This window comes from Ictalurus punctatus, chromosome 13 (genome assembly GCF_001660625.3).
Source record: "Ictalurus punctatus breed USDA103 chromosome 13, Coco_2.0, whole genome shotgun sequence".
Taxonomy (NCBI): Eukaryota; Metazoa; Chordata; class Actinopteri; order Siluriformes; family Ictaluridae; genus Ictalurus; species Ictalurus punctatus.
The window spans coordinates 13,635,175-13,662,100 of record NC_030428.2 but is presented as its reverse complement, the minus strand read 5'-3'; the positions used below and the strand labels follow the sequence as shown (position 1 = coordinate 13,662,100).

The 26,926-nt window shown below is 38.8% G+C and overlaps 1 protein-coding gene across 3 annotated transcripts; it reads right to left on the bottom strand.

Moving 5' to 3' along the window:
- Positions 1 to 79: 79 nt before the first annotated feature.
- Positions 80 to 24,127, bottom strand: etv4 (ETS variant transcription factor 4). 3 transcript variants are annotated; one of them, XM_017483969.2, is made up of 13 exons: positions 24,112 to 24,127; positions 23,379 to 23,542; positions 22,609 to 22,699; positions 22,277 to 22,324; positions 17,583 to 17,636; positions 7,482 to 7,611; positions 7,154 to 7,351; positions 6,312 to 6,604; positions 4,553 to 4,621; positions 3,851 to 3,898; positions 2,701 to 2,873; positions 1,096 to 1,197; positions 80 to 999 (listed from the first exon to the last, which is right to left on the bottom strand). In XM_017483969.2, exons 2-13 carry the CDS (start codon positions 23,433 to 23,435, stop codon positions 772 to 774), a joined length of 1,491 nt encoding a protein of 496 aa, XP_017339458.1. In that variant the 5' UTR covers positions 23,436 to 23,542; positions 24,112 to 24,127; the 3' UTR covers positions 80 to 771. The 3 variants fall into 3 exon arrangements, with proteins under 3 accessions (XP_017339458.1, XP_017339459.1, XP_017339460.1); XM_017483970.3 differs by lacking the exon at positions 24,112 to 24,127 and having other exon boundaries at positions 7,482 to 7,608; positions 23,379 to 23,677; XM_017483971.3 differs by lacking the exons at positions 23,379 to 23,542; positions 24,112 to 24,127 and adding an exon at positions 23,059 to 23,312.
- Positions 24,128 to 26,926: the final 2,799 nt, after the last annotated feature.

Here is a 26,926-nt window from a genome sequence, read left to right as displayed (position 1 = left end):
ACAGACCAGGTGATGATTGATATGAATATATAAGCTTATGAAAATATAAAACATTTAAAAGGAAAACACTGGAGTATGGTTGATAAACATAATTGTAGTATTTATTTATAGTTTTATTCAGGTTATTTGGATTATAATGTTACTGCTTAGAGAAATGCCCTCCAGGACTCCAGGTCCAACACATCATTCAGGTCACAAGTCAAAGGTCATGAGTAGTCATGCGACAGGAATATTTACACCCTGGAAGGCAATTCTAGTTTTAGTTGTCTATATCAAACAAGACTTCAAGAACAATGGGAAATATTTGCATGAAAGTGGTGTATTTAGTGAAGAGTTTATGCTGCTCACATTTTTGTGAGCTGATATATTAGAGGATTTGCAATATGGCTTGTTTACATATTAAGTTTGTTCATAAAAGAGCCCTTTGTGACTAATTGATCACTGGTTTCTTCCAGCAGGTCGCATCCCTAAATCATACATAATCTCCTCACCTTTGCATCCTGAACACCTATATCACTGAGCTAATGTTCAATACCAAAGTGGGAAAACAGTCTCAGGGTATGGCAGGAATAATAACTGGGTCTTTTTATTAAGCACTTTGCTGAACCACAGGCACGTGTTTGTACTGAATAGGCCGCAGAGATGGGAGGAGGTCCCTAATGATATTAATTTAAACAAACCAAGAAAGAACACCATAGCCTTATATATACAAGTGGATGGGGTTGACATGTGCAATAGGTGCATGGGGGAATATCAGGCCTGTAGGTGGCATTAGTACATGTAGCCTTTGGAGTAGGGCTGAGGGCCCAAGTTGGTGGCAGCGGGATCAGAGGGGTAAGACACTCCTTCGTCCAAGTGAGACAGTGGCACTGTGTCTTCCTCATTGACATAACGCTCAAACTCGGCCTTCACGCTAGGCCGCTGATTGTCAGGGAACGCCAGGGAGATCAATGCCTCCGGCTCACACACGAATTTGTAAACGTAGCGCTCACCCGCCACCTGAACACAAGAACAACGTCGTGATTAGTTACCTGATACTTTATACATATATAGGGAAATATATTATGTAATAAAAATTGTTACTTTGAATCCTACTTTTTGCATAATTCCTTTCTCATAGTAGTAGCGTAGGGAGCGACTCAGTTTGTCATAATTCATGGCTGGACGGTTCTTCTGCATCCCCCAGAGCCTGGCGACCTAAAATAAAGAGAAGAACAAATTAATGGTTTTAGATGAGCTTTTACCGTGGGAAATTCTTCACACATGTAGCTTTAAAGTTATTACAAACTTATATGTGCTCTGCCTTTTTTTTCTATGCATGAATGAAAATGGTATTGCAAGTCAATAGTGAGAATACAAGATTCTGCAGAGCATTGTCTCTCACTGCTAATTACTAGCTGTAAGGTTTTCAGAGTAGTCTCAGTCTGTAGGAAGCACAAGTGAGTAGCAGCAACAAGTGAATGAACCATGATTAGTTCCAGTATTAACCAAATTTCCAAGAAAAGCTACCACTACCACCACCCACACCTAATCCCAATGTTGATCATTCATTATTAGATTTCTTATGAATCTGCATTTAAATGACATTTTCCTTTACATACATTTCTATAATGTTTAAATATTACACTGTTACAAGTATGCAATCCTAATGACACCCGCAGCGACAAGTGCTGTGATATCATCCCATCACTAGAGGGCATTACTGACTGTGTCTTATTTTAAACTCCATTTTTAAATGTCCATCTAAGGAAGTTTGGACATTTCTAGATGCTTCTTTTTTCCGTCACCAAACTGACCCTTATGTTACCCAGAAATCCGACAGTGTGGGAAAACCCTCACTTTCTCTGTACAACCCGACCCGCCAATGCAATACTGTAGCAGACTTAAGCATCTGTCAATTATCTCGTCATACATTAGTAAAACATACTCTAAAGTCTTAACTGTTCAACGAATGCTACTCGAGACTTATGAGGCTGTCCCCGAGGTGATTGTTTTGTCTCATTTCTATGAGAGCTCCCAGGTCTAATTGGCATAGTAATACCCCAGAACTAATGAATGATTAATGCAGTACAGTAGAGCTGGCCTGATGGAGGCATCTCTGTGTGACCGTCTGCTGACTCATGCTATTTAGCTGTCTACTGATCACAGACAATGGGAGGTTAACATTCATGCCTCAACCACAACAGCTTGCTTTGACTCGGCCAAAGTGGAGGTCTGTAATATTTGGTAATGGAGCCACACTCCATTTTGTTTCCCTCTGTCGTTAAGTGAAGTAAATAATGCATGGCTGCTAATGGAGGCAGGCTTTGCGTGGGTGGGTAGGCCCTGGGGAATAGCATGCTGAACACAGGAAAAATGTCTTCATTTTCAGATGAACAGCTGAAGTAAATTTACTTACAAACACAATATCTATAAGATGCGCATGAAGATTTCAGTGATAAATCCATTTAAAAAAAAAAAAATCTAACAATATTTTAAAACCAATAATATTTTAATAGACTTTTTAAAAACCAAGGCAACTGAAGACGTTTGCATATTTTACTGCATCAAGTCCAGGAGTCTTGGCCTGTCACTTTGAGACATTGCGAAATAACAGTATCTGTACTAGGTCATATCATTCGTTCATCTTCAGTAATTGCTGTATTCTGGCATCAAATTCAGTTTACATCAAATCAAAGGCACAGGTGAGCAAGCCCTCACCTCTTCTGGCTCAATGAGTTTGAACTCCATGCCACGACCGGTCCAGGCAATAAAGTGTGCATTGCCAGGATCATCCAAGAGAGCTACCAGAAACTGCCAGAGCTGCAGAGAGCCACGCCGCTGATAGGGGGCGCCATCACGGAACACACTGCTGCCCTCCTGTTTCACCTCACCTAAGCAAAGAGAGATATGATAATTAACCCAGTGGACAATGTTGCTTACTGGCCATCTATCACCATGTCTTTATGTGGCTGAAGTTTTTTTTAATATAATCTCACCTATAAAGTTCTAGGATATTCATCAGGATTTGTTCAGAATGAAAACTTATTTTCTATCATTTTTTAACACTACTTCTGTTCACTTAACCGACATTGTTTAATATAGTACATTGACATGAACAAATGATGTACTTTAACACCAAATGTAACATCTTCAGCATCTTCATCCTCTTCATTAACAAAGTAAAACGTATATTAATAGATTTTTTTTAATAAACCACATAATCAACACAAAGTGTTGTATTTTTTTTTTAGCTAGACTTCTTTCAGACCTAATAACTAATGTATGCTAAGCACAGTGTAGCCAGTCGCGATAATAAGAGTTCATTTTTACATTTAAAACATTTCAGATGTCTAGAAAATCTCCAGACATCAAGCAGGAAGGACAATACTGACAATTTTTGTTCCCATGACACATTCACTTCTTCTTGATATCAATAATACTGTGCTTAAGAAAATCAGACCGTGAGAACTAAGGCTAAATGACAACTTGATGGTGCTTCTACCAGTTTAGCCAGTGAAATGATCTACAGCTATTTAAGACCCATCAATCACCCAGACCATGGGAACTGGCAGCTCTGTTTCCTTCAACAGGTCACAAGAGCCTAGGACATCATCAAGCATGAGAAACTATAGTGTGTGACCCAGTTCAAGATAACACAGACCGCTTATTGTGTAGGAGAGTATTGAATGCTTTTAAACAGTAGATGATGTTACAGAGAAAGAACTAGAATGATTCTTGTCAGTGTAAAGGGTTGTGGTTACTTTCCCATAGTATTAGGCTGCATTGTCTTCTACTGTGATGCAAATGTCAGTGATAGTGTGAAATGGAGAAGTTTTAAATTAATGTGACGTGCATATGCTTGACGTACCTTCAAATTTCTCTGGAACAACGCGGGCGTCACTTTCAAACATGTAGCCTAAAAACAGGACAAAGGAGAGTGTGATTTCACTGGATTGAGTAATGTTTTTGTAGCAGTTCAGAGTTGAAGACAAACTAAACAGAAAATAAAATATTTAATGGCAGTCATTAGAAGAAACCATTTCTGTCTGCCTTCTAAAAACACGCAAGATAATGACATAATTGTACAGTTTCATAGCCATTCAACTACTACTGGGCATGTCAAAAGATGGAGCAATTACATTATCATTAGCTTTTAATGTACTAGGCTTTCAGTAAAGGAAGTGACTAAATGTCTATAATTAATTCCCTATATAAATCCCTCATTAAGGAGTTGCTTGGGACTGAAATGACTCAAAATGGTGCGACAAATGTTCTGGGTGAGCAAAGAAGTGGGTTATTTTTCTTTGCTGCAGGAAAAATACTGGCCTTGTCCAGTAGTAATATTTACCCTGGACTTCATCAAGCAGCAGAGAGACGTGTGCTGGTGCCAGTGGAAACACCGACCCGCTGACTTGGTTAGCCAATGACCGCACAGCACTGGCCAATCTAAGCCAACTATGACTGATGAGTGTGAGACACACACCTCCTAAACATGAAATTTTGTCTGTGCCTTCAGTGAAGATAGGCACTAAAATTCTTCAAATAGTAAGCAGTGATGGCCATACATTACCTTCGTTGTTGTGCTGGGTACTGGGGTAGCCTTCATTGTGGTGGTACATGGAGGTGCAACCAGGCACATCTGTAAGGCATAATAAAGGGACATGGCCTTGAATTACAACCTTAGGCCTCATATTGCTCATCTCAAAATAAAATCTGCACCCATATCATTCTGTTGGAATGAGGTTTGTGAATCTGTTGATGTGATAACATCCATCTCTGAATGCATCAAGGACAAAGGCTAGATTTATCATATCACCTGTCAACCATGATCTTTCCATGACCAACAGAAGCATAATGACACATCAATATCATTATTATTGTTGTTGTTATTATGGCAATTGATTTCCTCCCAAGCTTAGAGCCTATTAAACCACTAAACAATCAAAACAAGCTCTGTCTCTGTCTCAGCATGAGTAAATAAGTACTAGGGAGGGTGTAAGGTGGAGCAGCCTTGCGTCTATATAGTTACTCATGCCTGGGGAATGTAGTGGCACAGGCCAAGATAAGATGCCACAGGGGAAAACAGAGTTCTTGCTTCAGAGGTTAAAGAGCTATGTCTCTTGTGAAGCTAGCAGCTTTGCTACTGTGTATGCTCCTCTGTTGCTTTCTTCATTTGAATGAATGCTATGTGAGAACATTTATCATATTGAGGAGAGCTTTCTGATTGTTTGAAGACAAATTTTGAAAATTAGACAGTTTTACCCACTCCTCTTGGGCAGTTATGCTGCACTGCAGCCACAACAGCTGGCTAGATCAGGACTGGTGTTTCTACTGATAAAGTGTGGGGCATCATCCTAGATAGCACATAATATCCATGGATAAACATCCTTCTTCTGATGCCTCATGCTTCCCAATTTGACAGAATTCTTCGATTTCAAATCATGACTCATTCATTCAAATCATAATCATAAATTCATTCTCAAAATTGGAAACATTGAAGAGAGCTACAATGACACCAATTCATATGTTCCTTAGTTATTGTTAGAGTTATGACTGTAAGTTTGTTTGTTTGAATGCACCCTGTGGTGTTCTGGAGAAGAACAAAGAAGCTAAAACACTGCTGGTTGTGATCTGTCCCCAATAAGTGTATGTCCATGCAGTGTCAGTGACACAGCACGGAGACTGCACTGGCTTACATGGTGCAGTAAACGCTAAAGCTGCATGTGGATGGTCTACTTTTTCCTGCATCTACCTCACTCTGCCCTGCCCCCTGGCCTCATACTCATGCCCCCTTCCCACCACCATTGCAGCTCACATTACCACCGCTACGCTTGTTTTTCCATTATGAGTTCATCTGCCTGCAGAAAAAGGAAGCTGCTGCTGCAACCTAACACCATGAAGCACTCCAATGGGGATTCTAGTCTTTCCAGTGCCCTCCATTTTCTCAATGAAATTCCTATGCCTTACTGCCTTTCACGAAGTTGAGGAGAGGCGGCGTGGTGAAAAGACGGAAAGGAGAATAAATAGACAAATACAGTTGAGACCTTTACAAAATATCATGGATGTGGAAAAGAGAAATGAAAAATTAAAAAAGATACAGAGAGAAAAGGGGAAAATGGCTTTGAATTTATTGCTTACAGTAGTGGTCTCAAACATCTTTACTCTTAGAGAGCGATGAGATACACAATGCTTTTAATGGATCTCAGCATGGTAAGGTTAATGCATGAGTAATACTTAGTTAAGGCTTTCTGGTCCGTTTGCTTTTCTTCCAGTAATGTGTTTTGTGAATTATACCCATTCCTCCATACTGTACCACATGATACACTCACCAGGCTCATAAGTGTAGTCAGTGGGTTCCTGCTTGACCATCATATGGGCTGGAGGGAACCTCTGTGGGGCCACTGTGCCCATGTGGGCTGCTCGCTCGTACAGTGGGTCCAAAAATTCCTGCTTGAAGCTCTGCTGGAGGTAGGGCATGCAGGGGTCTGAGTGCTGTCTGTGGTACCCACTGTTACCCCCAGTGCCTGCACCTCCTGCAGGGGTAGAGGGCATACGCTGCAGAGTTTGACCTGGAGGTCCAAACGGGGCACACATCTCCCCTGAGCCTGTTGGAAAGCTGGAGCTAGAACGAGTAAACCAAGGCAAATCTTGAGCCATACGTATATGTAGCAATTGGATTAACACTATAAATATCTCAAGCCATTGGGTATAAGAGGTCTAAAAACATTTCTATTGACTGGTGTAGTTTTTTGTTATTTCGCATCATAATTCGCATAACAATAACTTATAATTCGCATATTCTGGGATTTGAACACAAAACCTTAGCTGTTGAGCTACCACTACCAACAGAGGTAGATAGTAGTGTGTTGGTACCAGACAATGCTGTATCATACAGCTATTCATCAAAATCCACCAGTATCCGTACCCTGCTCAAGTAACTATGTCTTTTCCCCGAAACAATAACATACCCATCAATTTAGGTGACATTCTTTTAAACTGTCAGATAGGGAAATAAATAGATAAATATTCCAGGGAAATTCATGGAAAGCTAGTGTTCCATAACACAAAACATTAATGATTGTCACAAAATAGAGGATATTTAAGATATGAGGTTTATTTGGTTTTATTTGACCACACATAAAGAAATTGACCAAAATGCTGTTGGCGTTACCTGGGATTTATGGGGTAAGTCTGGCCATGGCTGGGGTGTGACTGACTGACAGAGGGAGAGTTCATGTACCCCGTTTCAGGTCGGGTGCCCACCAGTGGTTTTGGGGAGTAATGCTGCATGGGGGACATGGGAGTCCCAGGGCAGGAGCTTTTGGGTCCTGCTGCTGATGTTGCTGCTGCTCTCTTCTGTTCATAGGCACTGTTAAGGCACGCAGCATCACACACCATCCAAACACATCAATACTATACAATAATCCAGCTGTCTGGCATTAGCCTATTTGAAAGTGAACTTCCTTTAGCACAGTCTTAACATGTGAATGCCTGCTGACCTGGCATAAAGGCACTGCTCTCCACTGGGATAGCTAAAGCTCTGCTTGTGACTGCAGGACTGGCTGGGGTCTGAGCCTGGGCTCTGAGGCTCCTTCTTAATCTTCACTGGTGGGCTGTGGAATGCCACTGCTGTAACACAGACAAACAGGTTCATTAATATAGACACATTCCATCTCGGTCCTCTTAAGCTCAAGGAACAGCCCTGGGACAAATACTTTTGTCTGCATTGGAAATACCAGACTAGTTCAATGACTCCCCAGACCAAAACAGGACCAGAGACATGTGACACATACATGCGTTCAAACTTCTGTTTAGTTGCTGCTTAGGTACTCATTCCTATATCACAGCACACACAAAGACACACAAAAAACTTATGGCACTCCTTGTGTTGAGTGACACATTCATCGTCTAACTTCTACATCAGACACAACACAGCTATTAACATTTCATAAATATTCACTGTCCTCACAAAACTCCAGTAATGGACAGAATTCGTGTGCCTGCCTTTTAATAATGGTTATAACATTGAAACTCAGGTGCGTCATTACCTGTTTTCCGTGTTAAGCTTTAGAAAGTATGCTCAACCTCAACAAACATTTTGCTCAAAACACTGGGTCTTTTAAGCTTTTTAAACAACACAACACACACAAAAATTTACTGATAAAAAAAAAAAAAAATTGCAAAATAAAAGGCATTCCTTAGTTTGCCTCATTATCCAAATTACGCCATTATGTACTGTAACTTACTCCCAATGTCGCCTCCTGTGATTTGTCATGATTTGCTCAACTTATCTGTGTAAGATCTGTGTCCTTTATATATCCAAACATTCACATACAACAAAGGGTTGAATTTTGTGCGCAATAAGCCAACATGCTTCAGAAACAGAAACAACACTTCCCTTGATTTTTTTAAGCATCTTGTTCATCACTTTACTTACTTCATTTTTTTTTTTTTTTTAAAAACCAACAAAAAACAGCCAACTGTGTTTTTTCACCATATCTCTGATATGACTGATAAAGAGAGTATGCAATGATTACCAATGGGTCATCATGGAAATGAGCTGATTACATTTTGTAAGGGTAGTGACACAAAGAATGAACACTGATTAAAATATTTTAGTATTATATTACTTAAATGAATTGTGTTTTTATTAAAACAAATAAACTGCAGTGGTGCAGGATCCACATAAATAATTCCCAAGACTCAGACTTTTCACATCTGAGATTCTGCAAAGTAACATTTCACTCGACTAAACTAAACTAAAATGCAACTAAAAACATAGAATATCTGACTTCCAGCTTGAAACAACAAACTAAACTCTGAATTCCTGTTTGAAAAGTCATCAAGGTTTCCTCAACTCCAAGTTCAACATGTGATGTCATATCAACATGGCTGCTCATAGCATCCTCAGTAAACACCTTCTTATTTTTTTACATTGGTCATACTGTAGTATATACTAGTATTGCTGTAGCTCAATCAGCATACAGACATATTAGCCTGTTAAATCCATAATACTGGTTATACAGTTCACTGTTTTGAGGAGGTAAATATACATCATTTAACACAGTTAGCTTGGTAGATTTTTGCTAACAAAAGACAAACATGTTTTTCCCACTTGGTAGCTCGAAAGCATGAAGGTCAAAATTGACATAATTCCAACTTGAATGCAGCATTAGTACTGCTTACATATGATGATATCATTGCAAAAAAAATTATTTTTTTTTAAAAGTCAACACATTGGTGCTAAGCAGGGAGTCACTGAGACAATTTGTAATACTTCGTTTTGGAGCTTGTCAAAGCATATCACTGATGACAAATTAATAATGTTAGTAACAGTCCATATTCAAGTAAGTATACTTTTCATGGGCAGACCTAACAGATAGCCATTAAAAGCTGTATTTCCTTCCAAGAGTAACCTGTCCATCTTGTGTTAAAATAGTCTTGTCAGTGGAACAGCCACTGAGCAGGCTCAGCATGCGTGGGGCCTGGGTCTGCACAGCAGCACTGCACTGCTGTTTATTATTGGAGTGGAGCAGACACAGCTCTCAGACTGTGCGGTACAGGATGTTTTTACTGGGCTGCTCAGAGTAAACAGCAGCAGTTGTGCTCCTCCAGCTGAGCCCCAGCCTGTGTTTATAGTTGTTTATGTGTTGATTGTCGTGGGCGCAGACCTGACCGAACAGGCACGGCTCAGGTAATTACACATTACCACTAACGGACAGAAAGAGGAAGCGCGAAAAGGCCTATTCTTACTATAATACTGCAACAAAATTAACAGCCCTCCCACATGCATCAGACAGAGAGAGAGAGAGAGAGAGAGAGAGAGAGAGAGAGAGAGAGAGAGAGAGAGAGAGAAAGAGAAAGAGAGAGAGATGGGTGACGGAGATAAATGAGTGCCATCTCCCTATTTTCCCATGCTGGGCAGGGTGACGAGGAAATGTTGGCTTAGGATAGAGCTCAGAATGGATTACAGAGTATTTAAAATGGCTTTTCAGACAGGGATACAATGGGTTAAGCATTTTAATCTACTCAGCCCATAAAAATGTGCCATAAAGTCTACAACTTTCATAGGGCTAACAAACCAAGAGACATATTCTGATAGAAATAAACTTACAAATATACATAAAGGTATTTCAGCAACTCTCAAAGCAGTTGAAATTTAGGATGAAAGTTGTTCAGGATTTAAATTGTTTTTACCCCTGTTCTGAGCTATTGTGTACTCCTTTTTGACAAAATCAGAAACAATTTTATGCATTTAAAAAAATGCATATAAAAAAATTACATGCATAGAACTTACAATAAGAATTATACTACATTTTGTACCTGTAAAATGTCAAACCGTGGCCGATCAATCTAAACAAGTGTCATGGTTGGAAGAAATCCTCGAGAAAATATAACATTATCAAGACGTTTCCTGCTGCCATTAAACCTGCACTGAGTTTACAGACCAGTGGCAGAAGAGTAAACAGAGATGTGACACTAAAGGTACTTTGTGTTATACTTTTCCTGTCCTTTTTGGTGGTAATTTGACGAAAGCAGCCAGTCTCTGGTTTCTCTCTTTTTGATTCATTTAGAAGTTACATCACATTTCCTCAAATCCACTCATATTTCATGGGTTTTGTTTCTTGTAAGAGAGGAAGGAGGGTCATGAACTTGAATGCAGTGTGTAACATCTGTGTGAGGTGTTTAGATATTCTTGATCGTATACTGTACACCGTACATACATAGAATGTATTGCAGATTTGCTGCAGGTTAATTTTTCCCAAATACACATAAAAATTTGAATCTATGAAGTACATGGGCAGCATTTTTAGATATATTTTATTATTTACTCAGTCTCGATCTTCCGATTAAAGTTACAAACTCAACAGTTGACATGACAATTTTGTCGTTACTTAGCATTGACACCTCTCTCCAAGAACCACACATATGTGTGAAAAACCAGTAGCATTGTGCGTAAATGACAAGAGTGGTTCTCCGTTCAGAATGGCTCTAAAGAGGACCTGGACTTTACATATGTAAATAGCATGCTTCAGAGGAGAGGAACAGGGAGGTAAAGGGGGATGGTCATGGTTGAGTACTTTAGGAAGTGAGGATCATTATGGAAAGCCATTCAGACAACTCCCACCACAAACAAATCTCAGGACCTCGATACCCCCACTCCCACTGCAGACAAAAAGACAGCCACCAGCTGTGACAGATGGAGGCATCATTGGCTCCACGAAAAAGCCTTGCGGTTCTGACTTGTGGAATTGTCCCAACATGAATTCTATTACTGATTGAGCGTCCAAAAATCATACAATGTTTGGCCAGTTTTTGAAATTTGTATAGTAGCATCCTGGTGTATCGTTCCCTTAGTGGGATGTATTTAGAAATTCTAAATACTCTCATTACCATACTCTCGTTTGTGGTAAGTTTGAATAGGATGCTAAACTCTAGAACTGTGCACTAAAACTTTTCTAAGCCAAAAATATTTTTGCTCTATGCTGAACCTCAACACCAGTGAAGATCTGGACAGTTTTAAAACATTGTATATTCATGTCAGGATTACTTCCTGCACGTTTTCAGTTCATGACAGCTGCAGACAAGGCCAACTCCTAAATATCTCAACAGGTACAGTGATTCACCGATTATGGTACGTTTATATCACAGGGACTATAAACACATTGCAGTGCACAGAGCACGGGCCAGAACATGTGACAGCTGCAGGCTGTAATTTGTTACAGCGAAGGAGCCTGAAAAAAACAAGAGCAAATGAATAAGTAAACATGGTGTTTGATAAGATATAATTCAGTCCAGCATTTGTAATGGACTGTGACTTTGTGTTTGAACCAATATTCGTAGAGTGAATATTCCTTTCCCCATGTTGGTGTGTTTGAGGTATTGTTATGATACAGCCATTAGTCTGAGGTGACAGGCTGGCTGGTTAAGCTATCTGCCTTGTACCCCACTGGGCAGCTCCAGTTAACAGTGATGAATCAATGAAACCGACCAGGCTACCAAATGTGAAAGAAGGACTTTAAATGATAAAATGGAGCTATTGATTTTTGGTATCCCACTTAACACAGTGACCCATCTCTCTGGAAACTGTGGCTGTCAAAGCCTAAACACCAGGCTGTGAATATAATGGTGATCTGAGTGTGTTATGGGTGACAATCACAGCTGTCACAACTTGTCTAGGCAAAACACTTTCAATGGAAAGACAGCAACTTGCCAAGATGAAGATTTAGATATGAATAGAAGATTTGAAGCATATTGTTCATCATGCTGTTCATTAGATTGGGGCTTGGGAAATACTTCAAATATGAGTCAAGCACTGGCGGAAAAACTCTATTTCTAGATTGGGGTCTGGAAACATTGTTTGATTTTACTTAGGTTTTTTTGTATATTCATTGTGTTTTTGTATGTAACTCAATCTTCAACAACACAATCAGTGGAAAAGTCGCGTAAAGAAAGAGGCACGAAGAAAATGAGTGGGCTTCAGAGCTTTTAGGGAAACAAGTCTGCCATTTCCACAGAGCACAGGAACATGTGCTGGACATGTGGTGCTCAGGTCAACAAGCGGAAACAGAGCTCATCTCTCAGTCAGAGAGAGCATAAGATCTGGCTCACCTTTAAACTGTACACTGTTTTTTTCTCCACCACAAGGTTTGTATATCACTTTCACTGGTCTGCTGATATTGAGGTTCTCACTGAGAACACTACCATATTGTATATACCATGTGCTATTTATAAGATTGTAGAAAAAATGACTGTAGTAGAAAACAGCGAGCAGTGCTAGCAAAAATCAACATCGACCCGTCATTTACTTCGTAAACTCACTTTTCTTCATTGGTAAAAATGTTCATAAGTTAATTTCACAAACAATAAGTGTGAAAGTAATTTGATGCAATGTCCCAGCAATTGTGCGGCCATGGGTTTTATAGTCATTGTGTGCATGTGACGAGAGTGATGCATGTTGCCAAACTCAACAGTTTCACTTCTCTTTACAGAGGATGAATGAGCCAGATGGACTTGGATTACTAGAATACAGAACTTTTTCCACCACCATCTCATATGTACTCATTAAGATATGAATAAAATTAAACATGGGAAAATGTTTGACCTTTTAGAAGAATACTAAGATTAAACAGAAGGAAAAAAAACAAGAGCAAGAAAGGTTAGTGTGGAATGAAGTAATCTTACGCAATATGGGTGTTGTAATGGATGAATGTGTGTGTGTGTGTGTGTGTGAGAGAGAGAGAGAGAGAGAGAGAGAGAGAGAGAGAGGGCAAGAAATAGAATGTGTGAAGGTATATGTAGAAGGAGTAATTAATCTCCCTTCCCCCTATCCCAAAGCTGTCCTCTTTAAATGTTTAATGCACTTATTGATTTCTCTCTCATTGCAGAAATTATATAATGAACCACATTGTAGAGATATCCATTCAGAGCAGTGATGTGCAGCAGGGAAAAATGGTCTCCTTATCTCCTGAGAGAGATAACACATGCCCATCGAATTCCTGTCAAACTCATGAGAAATACATTTCTACCAAGACCCTGCTCACTCTCTCTTCCAGTCGGGTTTGTAGTCTTAATTCTAATAGTTTGCATAACAGAGACACTGAGCCTGATTCCAGCTGTCGCTCATCTACACTTAGGATCGACTAATCCATCATTGTTTTTCCAATATATGACCTGGCCTGTGTCAGCAGAAACGTGAAGGCCTGCCTAAATAAATGGGAAGGACAAAACAGAGTCAGAGGAAGTATCCCATCTGGATTTTAACACACTTTAACAAAGCCTGTCCATCTTCTGCATCAATATGACCTGTCAAAACACAGAAATACAGCTTCCAAATGGTGGTCATGACAGTGGTTTGATTCCCCAGCAAAGGCCTCCTGTTCTCCTCACTCCTCTCCTGTGTGCTGTTAGATATACGGCCGCCTTGTTATCATTAGTACTCCCCCACCATTTCTTTTTTCTTTCAGCAGCAGAAAGGAGGGGAACGGGAGGGGGGTGAGCAGTGAGCAGACTACGTCCTGGGCTGGTTTGGGGTTTGCATTCTCCTCGCTCTGTGCCCTCCCTTCCTCCAGCCCTCTCCTTCTGGCCCAGTGAACACACACACACACACACACACACACACACACACACACACACACACACACACACACACACACACACACACACACACACACACACACACACACACACACACACCACTGTCCATTCAGCGTGCTATACCTCTGCTCGACTGAGCTTGAGGAGGATGTTCCAGCCAAAGCTATGTCCACAACAGTTACAGGAAATATTTTTCATCCAAACATGGGGATTACAGTTTGTTACAGTTTACAGTTCCTAGTGTAAGCATTTTTTTTTTTTAGATTTATAGATTCATTTAACTTTACATTTATTGGCAAAAATAGTAACTAGAAATATTTTAGCTACTTTTTTAGTGTAAAACCAAAGGAAGGCAAAAGGAAAGAAGGTATAATAGAAAGCAGAAAGAAAGAAAGAAAGAAAGAAAGAAAGAAAGAAAGAAAGAAAACATTACTTGCTTTCGGTCACTACTTATTTTTGGCAGCTGGATTCATGAATGGTGATCCCAATTTCCCTCAGTGTGCTGCCTCAGCCAGTCCACACAACCAGCTCATTCATACAAATGTGGGGCTTAAGCATGCATCGTGTGTGTGTGTGTGTGTGTGTGTGTGTGTGTGTGTGTGTGTGTGTGTGTGCATGTGTGCGTGTGTGTTCGTGTGCCTGTAAATGAGTTGTTTCTCTGCAAAAAGTAAGGGAAGTGGGGGGGGGGGGGGGGGGGGGGACCAGCCCTCTCTATGGGATCGGACGAGTGCTTTCTGCACAGTTCTGCCAGTTGTGAGGATGTTTTTGCAGACTTGTTGCATAGCAGCTGTATTTTGGAAAGTTGAGCGCCTTCTAGCAGTACATTTTCTTAGAGGAGGAACCAGGGGATCGTATGACATGAAGATTCAGTGACATGACCAATACTACAGGAGAGCAAACAAATGGCAACACAACTTTTATACTGTACAAAAAGCCACATTCAGAGAACTATGCTCACTGCACTGACCAAATTCTCAGTCTTTCTCTCCATGGTTCCATTTTGATCAAACTCCTTTCTTTGCAAATCTGGATTTATAGCCACAACTGCCTATATAATTACTCCAAGGCACAAAACCAAACAATCGCCCCCACAACACTGCAATTGCAGGATTAGATCACATCTTGGAACATTCAGAGAGACAGAGAGAGAGACAGAGAGGGGGGGGGAGCAGGAGAGAGCAAAACAGATTTTAGCATTTCAACTTGGTAGAGAAACAGGAAAAGGGAGGGGTTAAACCTCCATTCAGAAAAAGGAACCATGAGGGTGGAGCCTTCTGTAGGACATTTTCATGAATGGAGAATGTAGTCTCTGAGTGAAAGCCTTGTTTTTATAAGCACCAGGGTTATATTACATAGTCCAAATAAAGGTTAAAAAAAAACAACAACAACATTTTAAGAGTTAAAAACAAATACGACTATTTTTCTAGTCTACTTTTCTAAAATATTTTCGAGAATCCCCCCCCCCACACACACACCCCCCCAAAAAAACTAACACCTAGAAAATATGACCCAAATTCTTTAACTTATTTGTAAATTTGACAAGCATCTAAAAGAGAACTTCCCTGCTATCATCCTACTTGGTAAACAAATATATCATGTGACATTTCAAAAGTAACTTAAAGCTATTTAGAAACTTGTATAGCTTGGGTCATACCTTGCTGAGTTCTAGTATGTCTCTAAAAGGAGATTTCCTGGTAAACCTGCTGGTAGATTTTCTGCTAAATTGCTCTCTACAGACCCAGTCAGTGGAATGTGCATCTGGAATAAACAAGTGTACACTAATGCAGCAAGCAACACATTTGCAGCACCTATCTTGTCTTTTAAAGGATAACTTTCATCTGCTGTGGAGTTCATTCCAAAACATGATAGCAAGAGGTCACAGATGCTTCATATCAAAGCATGGATAAAGCTGCATTGGATAATTGTAAAAACAAAATGGAGAAGAAATGGTGACCATTTTTTTCAGCAGTATGGCATATTGCACAAGACCATACCCTGCACAGAAAAAAAGCACATTCTGGCTTTCTCAGTGAACTATGTGATCACAGTTTCTCAGTTCCATTTTTATGCCAACAACCTGAATGAAAAAAAAGTAAATTGGTAAACATATGATTTGATCACAGAGTGTTTTGATGTGCTTACAGACAAAGACACAAGGAGACTGTACCGAAACATAGTTGACTGACATTATGTCCCAAAAAGATAGGTCTTAAATGTCAGGCTGCCTTCCGCCATATATGTCACTACAGTACTACCGTACAGTGTACAGTTTCATATCTCTTAAACTGGTGGTTTCAATATACCTCCACCACAGTGACCACAAACATGAGGGAACCCAAGGTTATGTTCACAGACTGGCAAGCATACATATGTTATTACTGCATTATAAGAGTATCAAAGAGTGGGTGTAGCTGTCAATCAAAGCTTTGCTCCACTTAGTTAATATGACGGGACTGACAAGCTGAGCTTCCACTGCCTTCGCTAGTAGCTGTCACTGACACACCACACTGTGACAATTGGTTTTTCCCTTAATGGGGTTAAGTAGACATGACCTCTCAATGCCCCAGAGTTCATCTTGACTTCCTCCTTCGCATTGTGGGAAAACAGACAAAAACAATATGTTGTGGGAGCATCTGTCACCACAGGTCAGGTGCATGATGGGGTTAAATAGCAATGTTTGCATACACCAAATCTGCACTCACGAGACACTGAGATTCCATGCTCAATCCTTTAATGAGCCACGGCTCATTTCAAGTTACAATTTCTGTTACAGGGGAAAAAAGATTGTTTGTGTGACTCATGCCTTGAACTCTTTAACCTCTTTAAAAAATGCCAGCAGTGTTTCCACAACAGGACTTACAGACCTGCCAACGTGGTGAAGGCCCAACCCATAAGTTTGTGAATGGCTTCGACAAAAGGTCCAGGAGAACTATTTACAGAGTGCACACCCCTCCACAAAACCTGGCACGCCATTGTGTGGAGACACAACAAAAAAGGAAACCAGCTAAAAAAGCAGCCTTGGTGTTGTGTGGTACAGGAATTTGCTTTCCCATTTACACCTCTGACACACACAAAAGGGAATCTTTGTGTGCGACTTCTGAATGATCTTTTACCGGTTTCCTGAGCTATTCAATTGAGCCTTTGAAGCACATGCAAATGGAAGGTGCTGTTTAATACGAGCATCCATATGTATATGTTAGAGTAGAAGGTTGTGGATAAAGTGTTTCTCACAGTGGTTCTTACACAGAGTTTCTGGGACAGTCCTATTATATCGCTGATAAACACAACAACCACACCTAAGCCTCAAGCAGCTTCTGAATCAGTCACTCCCTATCTCTCAATGCAGTGCACTAACGCTCTCTCTCTCTCTCTCTCTCTCTCTCTCTCTCTCTCTCTTTGCCCCCCGCCCCTCACTCGCCTTCTCACAGCAATACAAACCTACCCTTTTATTATATTTACATACTGCCAAAGCTTAGCAAAGTTTTAAATGTGGGTTTACTTACAGTTTTCTGAGATGAAGTCAGGAACAAACTGCTCATCACTGTCAGGTACTTGAGCTGTAGTTTTTTTTTTTTTAAAACGGGAAAAAAAAGAGAAAAGACATGCTTAGTACCTGGACCAAGATGGGTACATGCTACAAAAGACAAACATGCATTTGTGAGACTGAGAATGTTATGGTTCTACAAATTATTCTTCAATGCATTGTCCTTACAGTGCAGGTGGAGGACCAGAGTCATAATTTGTCTTTACACAGAGCCATTTGTTGAGTATGAGCAGTAGCAGTATTAGCAGAGGAATAGACTAAGTGTGTCCATTAGGCTGGCCTTTCTCTCCCTTCATCTTCATCTGGGTGAAACCTGAGTTACTGCCTCTGGACAGCCATGTGACCTTCAATTCTACTTTCCTCTGTGCCAGCACTTTTCCATCAGCGGCAGATCAATACCTCAGTTGAATGTTGCATGTGCGTGTGTGTGAATAGTTTGATTAGTACTCAATTCCATCAAATGTACAGTGCACCTTGTTTCATCTTTGAACACATCTTTGAATATTTGCTACAAGAGTGCTAAATGAGATACTAATGGGAAAATGGTGTATTCCACTGAGTTATAATTTGCTCACCGGACATTTTACAACACATCCTATTTTGTTTTTAGTCGTATTGTAACATTTTTACATAGTTCACTCATTAGAGGACCCACATGTGACTGTCTCTGTGGTAATCTATCATTTACAGGCATTCAGAAGCTGTCAAGCTATGTGTCGCTGACTGATAGTCATGCTCTTGCAGCTTACTGAACCAAACTGATAGTGAATCAATACTGGAGCATAGGAACTGATGGCCAAGCTGCCTAACACCATCTGTTTTGGTCAACATCAATAGTGTCTGGTCTTATCTGGCTGATGGACTTTCATAGCTGACTGATGTGGCTAATGTATGGGCAAATCTTATTCAGCATGTGTTCAGCTAAAATAAGAAGTGAAGAGATGTGCTGAGCTTGTGTTCATGTCTAATGTCTCGCTCCGCTCACGCCCACACTGAGGCATTTCTCTGACAATGTTGATGTGGTCAGTTCGATGAAGGGATTCTGGAATTCATCATTGCTTTAAGCCCTACGAAGGCTGACTCCTCATGTCAATTAAGAAGTGCTTAAAGAGAGAAGCTTTACAATGAGAGTGAAGATGTGTTCAAGAAAGTGGTCATCTGACTTTTTTCATATGATTGCAATGGCATTAGAAAATACATCCTTTATTTCATATAATTCTTGCAAAAGAAATTGTACACATTATTATTTAGTATGTAAAATCATGCTTTAGTAGAAGAAAAATTTACATGTGTAAATAAGAATATTGGACATCCTTAAATCTCTGATTCTTCAAAGGTCATATTAAATTCAACACACAATTCGAGCTGGAGTTTTATATTGCACAATGAAACTTTTTTAAATGAATGTGCGATGAAATGTCACAACGTATCAGTAGCATCTGCATATCAGTAGTATCTGCAGTGGTGCTAAGTTTGCATTTCATGAACTTGCAAAAGAAAATACTGGATCAATAAATGACCATTATTTCAAGGATGGAGAATTGTCTAAAATAATTCCTGCTCCACCTCCCAAAGTGACCTTCAATCACATTTGTTCCAGCACTAGAACAGTAACTGGAGTCTTTCCATGACTTGGATGACTTTAATGAATGATGACTGTGTTCTTTTTACTGGGACAAAATCATCATTCATGGTGATTTACTTTTTGCCAATTAGAAACCTGAATAGATGCGAGCTGCAGACATACTTGTTATGCAAAAGAATCTTTTGTGGTTGCAGGTGCACCATTGCCATTATCACAGTCTACATGCCTTTCTATGGACACAACACACTCTTTTACTCTCCAGTGAGTCTGAAAGAGGAGTGGGGGACACAGAGAACTCCTGGCAGTCGCCCTCTGTTGACAAGCAGCCCAGGTAGGACTAAGATTAGACCTCACATTTAGCCAGAATTTCTTCAGAAATGTAATAAACCTTAATAATATTGACCGTTAGCCATAGTCAATATCATAAAAACACAAATTAAAAAACGACATCCTTTATCAGTACAAAAGATTTCCAGACACAAATTTGCATAAGGCGTGACATAGGCTTACATTTACGGTCACTGCTGCCACAGTTATCCAGAATCCAAAGAAAAGTAAGTCAGTGTTATAAAATTGTACAGCAACAATCTTATTTAACAGAAAAGACAAGGGGTCTTACTGATCAAGTGTAACTGTACAAAAGTACAAGTGGAATTATACTGTATTACAAAATGTCTTAAATACGCCCTCAATTTAGAAGTCTATACCGTTAAATATACAGCAAAAGCTGATTTTCCTGGACTACTGACTTACTTCCCATTAAAAGAAATAGTTAATGAACAGGCCCAGTACACGTACAGTAAGAAGGAGAAGCCTGACTGTCATACAGACCTCATGCCATCTTTACTTTCTTCTTAGAAACCGGACTATAAAAACGGCCACAAAAAGAGTAATACTGAAACTAAAGCTTATTCGACAACATCCTGTTTGACGAAAATTGCGCAGTTTCTCCTTTGAGCATGCTCAGACAAATTACATTAATTTCCTACATATTGCCCCATCCTACTGCTATACTGTAATTCTATTAGACCCACTCAAGTTTTCTTCTTTTCTGCCCTGAGGAGGAGCATAAAGCAGTTTTTCATGAGTCAGAGCCAATATTTGGTCTTCCAGATCAAACAATAAATCATTCAAGCTAGTTTCAACATGCCTTAAAAGGAAAACATGCAACATGTGTAAATAAAAAAATAAAATAAAAAAAAAAGCATTAAGAATTGTCTGGACATCAGTGCCTCTGGCTCACTAGTTTCTGGAGCTAAACCGGATACTAACCCGATCTTCCCTCTCCTTCTCTCTCTCTCTGTATGTGTGTGTCTCAAGTCAGTTCGCTTCCAGGAACGACTTGTCAGCTTTGAAATGCAAGTCAGCACAAGACTGGAAGTGTGTCTGCGCAAGCATGGAGACATGTTTCCTTTTTCTCTGAGGGAGGCTGAATGACTTTTTTTTTTTCGGTCAGGCAGATCCTGGGAGGAGCCAGGTTTTTCTGAAAGAGTAAAGGCTAATGACAAGATTCAACAAGCTTACCCATTCACAAATTTCTTGACCTCATTCTCGCTCTTCCTCTCACCATTTGAGAAAAAGCCCTAAAGCTGCTGTTTTCACAGTGTGGTGAATCATCTACAACCACCTGATAGTAAGCTGTTCACCGAATCCAGTTAAAAAAAAAAAAAGCAAATAAAATCTCCCTGGGAGGAGTAATAGACTCAAGAAAATCCAACTACCGTTTTGTCTTTTTCTAAATAAGTTTAATCAATCTGTTAACTTGTTGAAATTTTCAGTATAGTTTATATACATTTAAAACTCTTCCAGTGAGTACCGATGGTGCAATTTATATGTAGTTCCCTGTCTCTCTCCTAAATGATGTGCCAACTTCACTGTTAGATCCTGTATAATAATTCACATTTGTACACAGCAAGATAACTCCTCTGATTACTATATAATAACTTTGATGTTACTACATCTTATCTTGTTTCAATTAAATCTGGCTGCATCTTTGTGTAGAATTGAGAGAAGATGTCAAACACAACAAGAGTGCATATATTAAATGCTTTTCTCATAACAACAGAAAGTGAAAGTAAAGATGGTAAGAAAGAACTGTGAGGCATAAGTTGCCATAAAGCCCTTTAGCAAAAATCACTCCAAGCATTAATTACAGATTCACGTTGACATGTGGACATTGACCTTGAACTACAATAGCACACTGTCTGTGTCCCCTTCTCATCCCCTTATCTTCATGCAAATAAGCTGTCCTGAAGAACCTGATATCTTAACATTAAAACAAAGTTTGGTTTGTTCTTTTTGCTCTATTTGGAACTTTACATTCACAAAGTTCATGCTAATGCATAATATCCATACATTTTTAGATTGTGAAAGTTAGGTGATTATTACAATGTCTAAATTCCCTTTAGGTAATTTTTTATGCATTAAATAAATACAGGGTCAAAAAAGAAAAAAAAGTGCAGTATCAGAGAAGTTAACAAATTAAATAATTCACATAACATGCTGTTGTGTTCATCACTAACATAAATACTGTAAACTGTTTCTGCCAAGCCACATTTCACCTATTTGTCTCCTGACCATGCAGCTGTGATGCTATTTATTTGCATTAACTGTAATCACCCACTACTGTTTGGACATTTGGTTAACTTAGACTATAGTCTAAGTACCAGATCCATGTATAAGAACCAGATATTGTATAAAGAGAAAAACAGCTTTAAAAAACTATGTAGAACCAAACATTAGCTAAACACTACCAACTGTCCATTAATAATGAAATAAGCTGGGTAAGATGTACTACGGTATCAGATTCATACCCGAGTTAAAATCCCATTTTCTCTCAGATAAAATAGACACTAGACACTGGCCGACAGTCAAGGAGATCACGTTTCAATCTATGTGGAACTATCCAGCCATTCATCTAATCAAAGGAGCCATTCCTTCTTGGTATATAATTTATGCCGTCTTTGCCCCAAAGCAAACAGACACGGCTATACCCAGGTTATACTTGACAATTCCTAATTGCCAGCAGAAGCTTTATATTTGATACACAAAGAAAATGCCGATCTCACCTTCTGTGAGCCATGTCTCCTGAAGCTGACTTAAATCTTGAAAGAGATCTACGGGTGTAAAAACAAACAAACAAACAATATATATATATATATATATATATATATATATATATATATATATATATATATATATATATATATATATATATATAAATTAGTACTTTGGAGCAGACTCTTCAATGAGTGGAAAATATCAACTTGTTTAAATGTTACTTGAGTATTGTTGAGTTACAATTATTCTTTGGAAACAATAAAACAAACATGTATATTTCCTGAGTCTAATACCCAAATAAAGGCCACAGTAAGTTTCCTAAACTCGCTTGTTACTTTACCTTCAGATTCCTGAGGGGGTAATTCGGTGTCCATGTATTTCCTTTTTGCTGCCACCAACAGTCTATTTAGGGGCCCATTTCCTTGCGACCTCTGGAAAACACCAGGAATATTATGTAAGCGGAAATGTATACACGTGGAAAAAATATATTGTCATTACGGCAAACATACATGAAGGTCAGTGTGTACTTGTAGACAAACATGTAACATTTGAATACAGTAGATAATACTTTTTACATATCAATGTTAAACATTTAAGTCTGCCATAATGTAGGTTGTATTGATACCCAAACTGATTCTTATTAGGTAGACCATGAGGTGCTTTCAACAGCAATACCACCAACTATCAATATCTAAGTGTTCAGTTTAGTTATAATAATTGAGTCAGGTCAATTATTATTTGAATTGATTCAATTCCTGTAGTTCAAAGATCCCTGAATTTTCATACTGACCATCAACGAAGCTAATGAAGAGACAGTTTCTCTGGAGAGTCGTCATCATGCACGCGCACCATAATTCCAATTATAAACAACAACTTTTTGAACTAACTGCAACAGCTAAGCTATAACTATACACAAAACAAACCGCAGATTCAAAAAAAATACTGTAATTAATAAGTAATACATTCGTTTCAGTGAGTTATTTAGGTTCAAACTCCGAGCAGTTTTCCATGGAAGTGCTGCGTAGCACACACAGACTAGCACCAAAAAGGAGCGCAGCAGTAGCAGCGCGCGCATTCCGCAAAGCTTTACACTAATAAAGCCGTACTTACATTTGCTAAAGTGTAAGGCACTTGCTGATCTAAATATCCATCCATGTTACAGTCCATGCGTTAACCGTTCGCGCTCATTGAGGCGGTGTGGAGAAAAATCGGAGCAGCCTGCACGGAGAGAAGGCAGTGGGACACACGCGCACACACATGCACACACACATACACTACACACACATGCACATACACACACACACACACACACACACACACACACACACACACACACACACACACAGACAGCGGGAGTTGTGAATGGGGCGTCCAGAAGGCTGCATGCGTAATGAGCTCCATTCACAAAACACACTCACACACACGCAGCGCTTGCAAACCCCTAGCCTACTGTAGTTAGCTTAGCGACATGCAGCCAGATAATATAAACATGTCGTTCTTATCATGCTTCTGTTGAAGCAAAACGTCCTTTCTACTTAGTTGTTGTTGTTGTTGTTGTTGTTTTTGTCGTTGTTGTTGTTGTTTTGGAATATTACGATGTTGTGTAGAATTGTTTTGCAAAAGTGCATAAAGGATAATCCTGCTCACTAAAGCAGGAAAAAATAACGAAGAAACATTCCTGAACTGTTTATATTTAAGTGTGAAAGCAAAGCGTGCCTAGATAATTCAGTTTACATGATGGAAACTGTATTAACAGTTTTAACCGTAACATGTTTTATTTACGTGTCCGGGTGGCACACGTAGACCTAAATAATTTAATGAAAAACTTTACTGTTTTCTTTACTGTTGATTTGGATAGGAGCTACTTCTCTGGCTTTCGGATGTCCGCTCAGTCGTAAAGGTTCCTGATTGGTGGATTTCCTCTTTCAGGAGCTCAGATTTCTCTCTTTGTCCTAATGAATGGTCTTACTTGTGAATGAAACCTCGACGCCTTCCTTTGCACCAATCAGATTCGAAACTGTACGAAAGCCTAGCAACGGTGGGGCGGGGTCTGTATCTACCTGACCAATCCACGATCAGGAACCCAAGAGTTTTCCTTCTAGATTTTGCAGTTGTTTTTCATTCACAAAAAGGAAGGAGAAAGTGGAGGGAGGGGGGAAAAAACTCCATTCATAAAAAAAACTTGCCCTGGCATGAATGTACGGAGTTGTTTTCGCTCTATTAACAACAGACACGGCTGGGGGAAAAACAGCACGAAGTCCCACTTCCACAAGAATGTACTGCATTAACTAATCTGAACGCTCTCGAGTTACTGACAAGAGTTTAGGGCCAGTAGAGATTAAGATATTTTCGCAATGAATTCAAAAATTTTCAAGTTTCATTTAGACTTTTTTTTCGCTTTTAATTAGCTCGAGGTGCTGGGAAAGAAGTGTTTACAATAAGTGTTTCTTGTATATAATTGCTGAACGTAGGATTTCTACTTTATATTTGCGTCTCAAATTGACTCAGACTAAAAAGAAGAGTAGAGCTGGGGTAAATGATTGAATTATATAGCCCTAATAGATTTTTTGTCAGATATATATTGATATATATTGTTGCCATACATATTAAAAATATGTAAATATAGTATATCAACAGTATACTGTAGTATAGTTATTTACTGTGAAAGTACCCATTCAGAGTACTTGCATTTTCTTTATATATATATATATATATATATATATATATATATATATATATATATATATATATATATATATAGAGAGAGAGAGAGAGAGAGAGAGAGAGAGAGAGAGAGAGAGAGAGAATATATTAGCTTTAAGCATTATGTTATGTTATTGTGCTTAGTTAAACACCGTTAAACTTAGTCACAACACATGACTAAACGACTTGAGGCAAGCACTGTATTTAAACACGAAAGTTAATGTGACTACATTGAAAATGATGTCGGCCATTTTGACAAAATCACATGAAAGGGCTATTATCCCGTTTGTTTTATTTAGGAAGAACACTGATGCAACCTAATAGTGTAGGTCTCACATTATCTTATAAGTTCTGCAAATTTCACTTAAAACTGCTGACAAAGATGGGGATGTTGAAACTCATGCCATATATTTTTTAAAGATTTAATGGTTAAAGCATTAAAGCAGAAGAGTGCATAGGTTAGCATTGTGCACTTTGACTTCCCAAAGAGATTCCCATTATCTTCCACAGCTGAGCCATTTGTGCAAGGCATGAAGCATATGTTCACTTCTTATCCTGCCAAATAACCACTTCATTGAAAATAAAAATTTAGATGGACAACTTATCTTTGTTGCAGCCTCTTCCTTTTATCATCCATTTCACTCTTTTACTCGTTCACTAGGGGTTAAGTCTGCAAATCCACTATAACATAACATGTACTGTGAACATCACTTTAAATTTCTATTCTATTCTATTCTATCAGTTCTGGTCAGTGCCGTATAGAAGCTTACTTGTTAATTTCCTAGCATAATGATAAAAAATATGTTAAAAATAAAGATGCAGTGTATTGTCATTTTTTTTATCATATTTATCATATTTAACACAAATATGTGTTAAATTTTAATCCAGTACCAAAGGCTAATTTTCCTAACTTGCATAACACTCATCTAACTAACTGGTTAAAAAACAAACAAAAAAAAACATGTATAAGGGTAAATTAAGGACAGTCTATAGTGTGATTTCTTGATGAGTACATGCTGGCAATTTTTCTCTTTTATTTTAAGACATAATTATATTATATTATATTATATTATATTATATTATATTATATTATATTATATTATATTATATTATATTATATTAGTAGTATTATGTGAACAAGTTTTCAGAGAAATGAGAAATATCAGAGCTTTAACTGTCTAAGACCAATCTATATACACTGGATAAAGTGTTGAAGCTGGGATGTTAAGTGTCCGTGGTTCTACGTCACCAGGAAGTTCCACTTCAAACTGACATTGTGTGAAACGGGGAACAGGCCATGTGCACTAGGGTGGGTGAAGAACCTTTCCTTCAAAACTCACTACATACAATGACTAAAAATAATCCCTGAAAAACGTTTGGCCACAGACTTATCTGACATCCTTTTTATGCCAGGTTGCCAAATTAGGCCTTGTATCCTGCACTGTACTGGTCCATATGCATGCCCATGTCTACTCTGATTTCCTTCAGTTGTCATAGTCAAGGAATGGGTTTCACCCAAGTATAATCTTATACAAAGCCTGTTGTTTTTGAATTAAAAACTATGGTTTTATGTTTAGACTTGCATATGAAAAACACACAAGAAATTGAAAGTAAAAGTTCGGGACAAGATGACTATTTGTAGCCTGATATTTAAAATGCCTTAGACATCATGTGAAAACATTTGCACCTCATTTTGCTTTATTAGTGAAAATAGATTTTATATTTATAGCCATTATTAATAACACTACAATATATATGCTGGCACTTCCAAATGTTCAATGTGGCTCTCCATAATTGGAGAGCAAATCATTTTATTACAACTATTCCTTTCATCTAATTTACAAGCCAGCAGTTTACTAAGAAAATAGTAGCCCTAAATAATGACCACAGTCAAGTGCACAGTTAGTGTAGTCTGTAGCTGTGGCTGAATGTGGCAAGCTGTAAGTCATTGTCAG

What these genes read in the sequence shown, in the direction of transcription:
- etv4 (XM_017483969.2), bottom strand. Translation starts at nt 23,435, where the DNA reads ATGGACTGTAACATGGATGGATATTTAGATCAGCAAGTGCCTTACACT. An exon ending in AACTCATTGAGCCAGAAGAG is followed by an intron (nt 1,198 to 2,700) that starts GTGAGGGCTTGC and finishes TCTTTATTTTAG; the next exon opens with GTCGCCAGGCTCTGGGGGAT. An exon ending in AGAAAGGAATTATGCAAAAA is followed by an intron (nt 1,000 to 1,095) that starts GTAGGATTCAAA and finishes TCTTGTGTTCAG; the next exon opens with GTGGCGGGTGAGCGCTACGT.